The sequence below is a fragment of the Blennius ocellaris genome, assembly GCF_963422515.1.
Source record: "Blennius ocellaris genome assembly, chromosome: 1".
In the NCBI taxonomy this organism is placed as follows: Eukaryota; Metazoa; Chordata; class Actinopteri; order Blenniiformes; family Blenniidae; genus Blennius; species Blennius ocellaris.
In genome coordinates this window covers 29,280,019-29,290,460 of record NC_137650.1, presented here as the reverse complement: position 1 = coordinate 29,290,460, position 10,442 = coordinate 29,280,019, and the positions used below count along the sequence as shown (strand labels likewise).

The following is a 10,442-nucleotide window of genomic DNA, read 5'->3' as shown; positions in this document are numbered from 1 at the left end:
ATATTCTTCATGAAAGCGAATGTGGAAGATTGCAATCTTCCACATTTGCGCACGCGCGCGTGTGTGAGTATGTGTATGTAGATTGTATTGTGTGATGTAACTGCAGGTCCTTCACGTTTTACTCAAACCACGTTCCCACTGAAAGACTGGATCCCATGGGGGTTTTTTTTGGTGAGGGAGAAACGCCCACAGCCAAATCAGCGTTATCCCTCCCTTTTCCTCGAAGCGGTCACCCAATCGTCTCTTACAGGAGCTCCTCTTGAGAGCATTTAAATACGTCTCATAACACATCCTCATACAGCGTTGCACTGCCACAAAAAAAGGGAAGGTAGGGTTTACACGTGCCACGGACGTGCAGCTGCAGAGGTGAATTGTGGATTCATACAATTCGCATAAAAGTCTACTGTACATCGGGTGTTTGTTATTTTTTTGTTTTTGTTTTTGTTTGTGTTTTTTTTTTTGTTTTTTTTTTTTGCTTACGGAAACATCGAGTATTGTCTTTGACAATGCAATCCTGAATCATTTCACATCAGCCTGTCTGAAGAATCTGAAAACCGAGCGTCTAAATCCGCAGCTGTTCTACGTTTTACGCGCCTTACACAAGTCGGCAACCAGCGAAGCTCTGGGGATCTCCGCCACTGAGGAGGAGGCCATGTCCAGCAGTCTGATCAGACCGGTGGATGTCGGCGAGAATACGAGAATAAGACCCTGAAGGAGATGCCGGGACCCAGCACGATGTCGAACCTCATCGAGTTCTTCTGGCGAGACGGGTTTGGCAGAATCCACGAAATCCAGGTGAGGATGGTCTCATTCTATTCTTTTGATTAATTTGCGGGGTTGTCACTGCTTTTACGTCGGCTTTATGTTTTGTTTGTTTGCCCACATTTTCGCATTCTCAGCTCAGCTTTTCACCGACGCGTAAAATGGCACAGACTGTTGCGTAAAAAGACGCACCAGGAGTTCTGGTCAGCTGTCCACTCCAAGACCCGATGTTTGACTAGCACATGGTTAAATGGCACACTAATTATTTTTATTATTCAATTTTTTTGTAGAAGACAACGAACAAAAGCAACAACAAAAAATTTTTTTTAATCCTCTGCTCTATATAAGCTAAATCAGTGTTTATATAAATTGAGTCTTTCGACACAAATGTACAAACGACTTTTCTTTCTCAAATCTTTCTTTATTCTATGCTTTCTCTAATAAACAAGCCATCTGGGTTTGATCAGCTTCATACAATCATAGGTGTTCTCAAGATTATTTGTAAATGTGCTTTCCCTCCGCTATATATTTATATGCATAACACCACGGCACAGATGTGCTTTTGAGCACTTTTTTATGGTGAATTTAAATTGTAACCATATTGCAGAAGGGTTCTACCAGAGACTATAGTGACACCATTGGCATTCATCACCAGTCTGCTGAATGCAACATCATTCTGCTCTTCATCAGTCTTATTGTGTTATGTGAAGAGTCAGCATGCGGTTGCAAAGATGGAAAAAGTTTGTCATACAGTGAACTCAGCGCTGAAATCTCTGTTTTGCATCAGATGACCCTGTGAATAACTAATTTTGTTTGTATTGCTTAACAGATGGAGCACGCCAAGAAGTATGGGAAGATTTTTAAATCTCATTTTGGGCCTCAGCTGGTGGTCTCCATTGCTGGCCGTGACCTGGTGGCTCAGGTGCTGAGGTCGGAGGGTATCGCCCCCCAACGAGGCAACATGGAGTCCTGGAAGGAGTACAGAGACCTCAGAGGTCGGTCCACGGGCCTCATCTCGGCGTGAGTCTCTCTTTTTTAATCTTTTAAGCTTTGACAGCAACCTCCGAATAACTTTCTCAAGTTAGATAGAGTTTGCGTAGCTTTGCAGAGCACATTATGTTGAGCATCTGGCAATTTTCCCAGACACGGATCATGACTTGGTTTCACATCTCAACACTTGAAACTTAATTAAGGACTAACAGTAGTTGATTTTCAATGGTGTTGCCTCTTGAATCCTCTATAACACTATTGCTGCCATGAAGAATACTCGAGATAATAATTTGTCATTGTTGCCAAAACCCTTTCTTTCAGCGAGGGAGAAGACTGGCTGAACATGCGAAGTGTGCTCCGGCAGCTCATCATGCGTCCCCGTGACGTGGCCGCCTTCTCTGATGATGTGAACATGGTTGTGGATGACTTGGTGAACAGAGTGTGTTTGCTGCGCAGTCAGCAGCCTGATGGCACAACAGTCTCAATGTGAACGACCTCTTCTTCAAATATTCCATGGAAGGTTAGTAGTAAAGCTCCTGAGAAGGTTGACTGTTATGGTGTTAAAATTTGGGTAAAATGATGGCGTTGTGGAGCTCTGCAGGTGTAGTTGAATTAAGTTGTCATAACAACCCACTGTTTAGCTCCAGTGTTAATCAGAAACATTTTCAGCCAGAACCTTTGCTGCAGCTTTCATGCTTCACTGGGAATATGACTTGACCCGCGCCCCTTTGTCTCTTTGTACAGCTGTGGCTGCCATACTGTACGAGTGTAGGCTAGGATGTTTGGAAAAGGAGGTTCCCCAGGAAACCCAGGACTACATCTCTGCACTGAACCTCATGTTCAGCTCCTTCAAGACAACAATGTACGCGGGGGCGATTCCCAAATGGCTCCGACCTGTCATGCCCGGACCATGGGAGGAGTTCTGCAACTCTTGGGATGGCCTGTTCAAATTTAGTAAGTTTTTTTTTTTTTTTTTTTTTTGCAGCTTGGAAACGGGAAATTCTTAAACATTTTTCACCGCAAGCGTGTTCCAGTGGATGTTTGAAAGATGAGATTTGACTATCTCTGAACACAGTATGGTGTCATTTTATACATTGTGAAACGTAGCAGCAAGAGATTGTGCAGAAATGCATTGATGTAAGGGACAAGTTCAAAGATTGAATGCTAGAAAGACCTTAAAGATATGTTGTCTTCCAGCAAATAGTCATTTTTAAGTTGCAAAGACTTGTCCAGAGGCATAGAGGGCATCATATACAGTACAGTCACTTTCCTTATGCACCAGAATGCTCATTGCAAGCTATGTGACCTTTTGTGTGTAAAACTTTTTTTAAGGTGTCTAGAAGTCCTGATTATTTCTTTGAGAAGGGCTTGTAATCACAATTGAGACAGACTTTTGAACATACTGTAAATGTATATTGATGTCGAGTGAATACTGTGGTGATTTTGACACTTAAACATCCTTTTTTTTTAATATATAACTAAATGTCTTGACTAAACGGAATGGAATGTTGATTTTCATATAAATCATGCAAAGCTTCTTCTATAGTGAATATGGATAGTGGGAGTATAAGTCTCCTCTCTTGCATAACCTGTTATTTCTGCACCCGTATCTATAACTCGCATCTTATATCCTCCCCTCCACTTTTTCTATCTAATCCCAGGTCTCATACATGTTAATAAGCGGCTCACAGACATCCAGGCCCAGCTGGAGCGGGGAGAGGAAGTGAAGGGTGGGCTCCTCACCCACTTGCTCACTACAAAAGAAATGAACATGGAGCAGATCTACGCTAATGTGACAGAGATGCTGCTGGCCGGGGTTGACACGGTGCGTGTCGGTTCAACTCCGTACACTTACAACCCTCTTCTACATTTCTGATTTAACGCAGGAAAAAAGTGGGCTCAGAAGCGGGGAGTCGCACGCGCTTGTCTGTATGCCTCTGTGGGTCTGAGTCCGTGTTGAGTTTCAAAGGTTGCATTTCTGGCGCCACATCCATGCTTGTGTGACTTTGCCAGCGTCGGGTCAGAGCAGTGAATCAGGGGTTACACAGTATCCCACTGACAAACTTGTTCTCACTCAGATTTAGTTTCTTGTCATTTGTCTCCGTCTGTTAAACCCACACAGGGGGGGCTTTTGTCTTTTTTTTTCTTCCTCTACCAGACATCTGTGCTGTGTGTTCATACGTTTTGTTAGGCTTAATTGGATAGAGTTGATTATAAAAAAAATTGTTCAGATTTTTGGTTGTCCCTTTATTCACATTCCTTTATCAAATGTCCAAAAAAAAAAGTTTTTGTTTTTATGGATCCAGTACTATAATTTATGCTTTCAGTTACCTACTGGATCCACACTGCAACATCACGCGATCCCAATGAAACAAAATTCAAAAAATTTTCAACATGCTGCAGATTGGTTGCTGTGCTTGATTTTCAGTCCGAGTTGCAGTTGTCCGTTTTGTGTGCGTGTGCGTTCGCAGCTGTGCACATTCTGGGTACATGTGTTCAATTACCCCCTAATTTGTTTGAGATACTGTCAGCTTAATGAACATTACAGGAGTGGAGTGTTTTGTGATGAGCCTGGAGCCGTGGGATAAAAGGGTGTGTTTTTGCTGAACTTGTTGAATCGGCCACGTCCTGGTAGGGGGTGATCTCGGCTGCTGCATTACCTGACCTCTTGGTGCATTTGCCTATAGTCAGTACACACAAGAGCTGTCAGGACACGTTAGCCACAGCCAGAGTAATGACCAAGTCTGGGCAGAGGTGAGATGAGGGGGTGAAAAAAGGGATGGGTGCAAGTAAGGAATGGACTATTACCATAATTGGGAGGGGTAAAAAAAAAAAATTAGTGCGTGTGAAAGCTGTAGAAAACGAAAGGAATAAGACTCTTAAAGCTGTGCTCCATGTTATGTTTGAGGTATTGCCAGCTTCTGTGCCAGCTGGGGTTGATAAAAAGAAAGTTGGTTGTATAGGGAAAGAGGGATGAGTGGAAGTAAAGGATGGCACATAGAAACTCCTTTGATAAGTTGGTCCACTGAGAGACGCTGCCCGTAGACTGACCTCTGGTATCTGAGTTGGTGGCTAATGAAAACAAAGATGCCCCCCCCCCCCCCCCCCCCCCTATAGGAGTCTGTCTTTGTCATGAATTGCATTCATGAAAGTAAGCATTGATATAATGTCAGAGGGGAATTTAAACGTAGGATGCGATAGTGTCCGTAAATCCTGGATCTTTTGGTCATTTCTCCAACTCGCTGAAATATAGATATAGATATAGATATATATATATATGAATGATTGGAATCTATACAGATGTGGGAAATTATGTAACTGATGTGTGGTTTTGATAAAGGAAGAGGAGATGAAGCTCGGTTCATTTCTGATGAGAAAATGAAAACATGAGAAGTCTGGAAAGTGTTAGCACAGCGCTGCGTAGGGGGCCTGTTATGGAAGAAGAGGGGCGTCGGGATCGAGCAATGACGCAGTAGAAGTTTTAAAAATAGAACAACTGGTTTGCAATGTCCTATCCAATTAATTAAGATTATTTTGTCGTCGAAACACATCTTACCAAGGCTGATTGCTTGAAAGCTAATTGAGACTCAAGTGTGCACATTTAATTAATGGCCTATTAGATGAGAGGGTGAAATGTGAGTGATGTAAGCCTAGATAAAGGGCTGGGAGTGCAGCTGGTGGAGGGAATGAGTTCTTAACCAGCATGTCCTTTTAGCCCCATATCATTCAAAGCCCCTTGCTGCTTTTTCTGCATAACAATCACAATAAGGTCTTTGTTCTGGCTGAATTTCTTGTAAACCTGTTGCAGTACAAAGTAAACATTTCAGAGGTACATAATGATGTATACAATAACTAGGCATTTATGTTTGTTTTCCTTCTGTAGACATCATTTACCTTGTCTTGGGCGAGCTACCTGTTAGCAAGACATCCCCACATACAGCAGCAGATCTATACTGAAGTCACCAAGACTCTGGGACCTGGAACGGTCGCTACGGCTGACGATGTTCCTCGCCTGCCTCTCATTAGAGGGCTTGTAAAAGAAACTCTCAGGTAAAGAACTTATTCTTAGTAATGAACATCTCACATTTTCATTGGGATTCTTCTTTTAGCGCATGAAACATAGTTTGATACACTTTACAAACCAGTACTCTTGTTTGTGTTTGAGTAAGTGCACATGAGTACAGTTTGCCATTATTTTCTGCAGGTTTTTCCTCTTCTTTTTTCTGTGAACCAAGAATCAGACTTTTGGAATGATTCATGTACAGTCTTGTTGAATAGCAGTCTTTGTGTGTGTCCCTCTCTGGGAGCAGGCTTTTTCCAGTTCTCCCGGGCAACGGACGGGTTACCCAAGATGACTTGTTGGTTGGCGGATACTTCATCCCCAAAGGGGTAAGACTGATACAACACTTTCTGTAGTCTGCATGTGCTGATGAATACGTGCGACTTTAGAAGTGAGCCAAAAGTATTACAGTGGATCCTGATGTAATGTGATGCTGCTTTACTCACACACCCTCTGTTCCACAGGCATGTGTGGAGTTGTGTACAAAGGCTCAGCTGGTTATGTTGCACAACTGACAATCATCTCTTTACCCATTCTCTTAGACCCAGTTGGCCCTGTGTCACTACTCCACATCTATGGATGAGGAGAACTTTATTGACGCCACAGATTTCCTACCCGATCGATGGGTACGAAAGGATTCCACAGGCCGTGTGGACAACTTTGGCTCGATTCCCTTTGGCTATGGCATCAGAAGCTGTGTTGGCAGGAGAATAGCAGAGTTGGAGATGCACCTGGCTCTCACAAGGGTGGGTGACTCATTCATTGTTAAACCACAGATTTTTACAAACTATATTTTTATTTTGTTTAGATCCCTGAATTTTGAAAGACGTTGTTGTCGTCAAGTTTTCCTTTTGTCTTGCAATCATCCTTTGTGCAGCCCTTTTCTCAAAACTCTAAAGGCCCATTTGCTTCAGACTAGTCAAGCATTCTTTGAAAAGCTCCGTTCCTGCCAACTTTCATCAGGGAGTGCCTGTTATTTGACACCAGCTTCATTGTCTTGTGAGCAGCGACTATGTCTGGGGTTGATACGATGAGATGACATGCCAGTGCCAAGTTTCCTCATCCACATGGGTGCCCCAAATGAACCACATCCTGAATACTTCCTCTTACAAATATCCTTTCAGACAATAATCCATAAAAATGGGTTTAGTTTGCACAGTTTTTCGCCTGTAGCAGGAGCCGCACAAAATAAAGTACCATCAAAATTGTAGAAGAATGAAATGGAAAAACAACCTTTTGTTTCTTAATTGCCTGAAGTCTAAAAATAGGGATGCATACGCTCCCTTCGGTGCTGTATATTCCAGCTTCTGGTGCACTATGTAATATAAAAAGCACTATGTAATATAAAAAGCATTTCTAATTGAGAAAGTTGGAATCTTAAAATGACAATCAGAAATTAATATTATCACTTTCTGTACTGCAGGAGGAGTAACAAAAGTGTTTGGGCCATGACTCTGTACACCAATGATGCTTGATAATTAAAATTCATATTAGCATATATGTAATTGCTTTAAGCTTAAGTTGGAAAAACTGCTAAAAGGCTATTATTTTGATGTATGTATGCTACATGCTGACTGACTATGACATTTCATTCTGCTTTTTTCCCCCCTGCTTTGTGTGCAGCTCATTCAAAAGTTTCACATTGGTGTGTCTCCCATCACTGCTGATGTCAAGGCTAAAACCCATGGCCTTCTCTGCCCTGGCACTCCCATCCACCTGCACTTCATCGACAGGGAGAACTAGATGCAGGCGCCGCTCGAGGAGGTTACAGTCTACCTGGAGTTTTTCTAAATGCCCATTCATACAGTGCTTTTAGTACACCTACTTTTATATTTTAAAATCCAAGCTGGGACTGAGGTTTTACTCAGGCGAGTAAGTGTCTCACCAGTGTCCTTACAAGGACACTCAAATACTGTGCAAATATTGTGAGCTGTAAAAACCGTTTTGTATGTATAAAACTTTTAACTTGGTGAGAACCACTGCAGTTAGAATTTTCTGTTACCCCGTCTACACATCCTATTTAAAAATGGTGTGTGGAGAAATAATGTAATTGTCTTCTACTAATGTGCACGCATTTAAATAATGCTTTCACATCATTAAATGTAATCACGCGGTTTCGTCTGAGCTTCTAAAAGCAATTAACTGAGAATGTTTAATGGCAGCTATGAATGTACTGAAACAAGCTGTGTTTTGTGTATATAACAAGCTTTTTTCAGTGATTGTTCTGCCTTTTTTGCAAACCAAAATAATTTTACTGATCGCTTCTTTTGCTGGCACCTTTATTAAAAAAAAAACCCAAAACAAAACAAAAAAAACTAAATACAAATAAAAAATTCAAACAGCATTAATTTACTGAGAGGCATTACTTCATGTACTGTATTACCGTTTAAACATTAACATCAGGTTATAAAACTAGGCATATATATTTGTAGGGAATTGTATTGTACCATTTTGAAGTTGTTCGATGGACGCTAGATACAATAATAAATGATTTAACTAGAGGTAAAATAGTTCAGGTAATGAGCTATATCCATTTTGTACCGTATATTTGGATCAAAGAATGTGCTTTTTGATTGGATGCTGCCTTTGTTTGATATTTTACCATCATAGCAGTGGGACTATGTTGTTTTTTTGTTTTTTTTACAGAAGGAACATGCATGTAACTGAACAGTTTGTTTGAAAGGATTTTGAAAAGTTGTTTTTACTGGCTTTTAATGATCACACTGGTTGGAAAAGAAGGAAATGAACATGTTTTTTTATTGAAATATTTATCTGCTGTTTTGTAGCTTTAGTATCAGAAAATAATAAAAGCCTTTTAATTATGACTTCAGTGTGTCTGTGTTTATTTATATGCACCCACATCAGGATGGCAAGTGAACAAGATTTATATAATTAGACTCTGAGGCAACCAAATCCTACCCGTCGTCTGTTCTGCTTTATTCAATCCAGCTGACAATGGGCAAAGGGAGGGTACACTCTGGACAGGTTGCCTGTCTGTCACAAAGCAAACACTTGCACATTCACGCCTTCATGCAAAGGTTTTGGGCTGTGGGAGAAAGCTGAAGTTGCCAGAGCAAACTTGGGCATCAACTGAGTAAATGTAAACTCCACAGATCCGAAAGCCAAACTTTGAATCATATTGGGGCTCCACAAGAGGTGTATCCACAAAATCACTGTGTGCAGCCACCAAATGCCATCAGTCAAGTTATCCTTCAATTGAATATACATTGTTATTAGACTCATGGCATATTTCTAGCCTTTTTGTGGTGTAACTCATATTTCTGTCATACCTTTTAAGATAAATTCATTACTGCACGAGTAGTATTTTAAAGGATAATTAAAAAAAAAATGTAATCCATCCATCACTTATATGTGCTTTCTTCTGGTCCAAAGGTTTCCAAAGTGCAGGTCAGGAGACAACGGGAGCAGATAAACCCATCTCATAAAGTGATGATATAGAGAGACAATCGCTTCAGTGAGAGTTCAGAGTTAGCCACTGCACCCCATTACCACCGACAGAAAAGTCAGCCGTATGTGAACACATACTGTATGTAACGAATACCTATTTGGGAATTTTTTTTTTGTATGACTTACTGCATCAGTGTGGCTCTGAGGTTATACAGAAGGCTGGTTGCTTTGATTGCAGATTTTTGTTTTTTTTGTAAAGATTCATCATCCCTTTTGACCCTTTGATCTCTATTGACAAGATATCATTAGTAAGACATACCTGGTAGCTACTGTAGGAAAGTGCCATTTTATGCAGTTCAAGTGAATCAGCCTTTACATGTAGTTTTTTTTTGGCAAATAGAAACATGAACTCTTTCAGTAGCTTCGCCCTAGGATTTCATTAAGGAAAACTTCAGTGGTGAACTAACATGGAAACCACAATCTTCAGAGTACTTCACACTGGATTTCAGTTTGGATTGTTGTGCTTTCTCCTTTCTCTCTATAAAGTGCTACATTTACTTTAACACCAAACACAGCATTGAGTCTGTTCTTCTCTTTAGTCCAGGTCACACTCTTTGTGATGTTGCCTGTGGTGCAGTGATGAATTAGCACAAGGAATGTAACCCCCGAAACCAACTTCTACAGTACGTGTGTGTGTGCTGGTTCTTGAATGAATCTTGATTCTACTTAATTTGAAGCTCTCCCACCTTCTTCAATGGACTTTGCTTGACAAACCTGTGAAATTTGCAGCCCTGGCTGTTGCTCATGACAATGCTTTGATCAAGTACTCTGTAAACAGCCAATATGGCCAAACACTGCAAGAGACCACCACTTTCACAAATATACAAATGCATGACATTCAAAATACAACAAATGGGCAGTTCACAGGCTTCTGTTAGATTCCAGTAAATGTTTTACTGCAGTTTTATTTCACATATGTGAATCTAATATTGTGACTCTTGACCTCGCCTGTGTCCCTTGAGACCTTTCCAAGGGATCCCTAGGTCCATATTGGAAACCTTAGTTTTATACTAGTGGGAGGTTTGTAGTTTTCTTTATTATGGCACATGTGTACTGAACCCGATGAGTCATATGTTCAGTTGTTTACTTACATTTTACATTACATATTCTGTTATTTTTCTGTTTCGAAATCTAAGTCCTTCTACAATTTTTTTGTTTTTTT

At 40.9% G+C, this 10,442-nt stretch overlaps 1 protein-coding gene across 1 annotated transcript; it reads left to right on the top strand.

Annotated features, from left to right (window-relative positions):
• Nucleotides 1–585: 585 nt before the first annotated feature.
• Nucleotides 586–8,637, top strand: cyp27c1 (cytochrome P450, family 27, subfamily C, polypeptide 1). The gene is given in 10 exon segments (XM_080495425.1): nucleotides 586–795; nucleotides 1,592–1,782; nucleotides 2,074–2,231; nucleotides 2,234–2,272; nucleotides 2,497–2,706; nucleotides 3,414–3,577; nucleotides 5,636–5,802; nucleotides 6,063–6,141; nucleotides 6,355–6,558; nucleotides 7,436–8,637. Coding segments are annotated over 10 exon segments (1,410 nt in total). The 5' UTR covers nucleotides 586–717; the 3' UTR covers nucleotides 7,556–8,637.
• The last annotated feature ends 1,805 nt before the right edge of the window (nucleotides 8,638–10,442 follow it).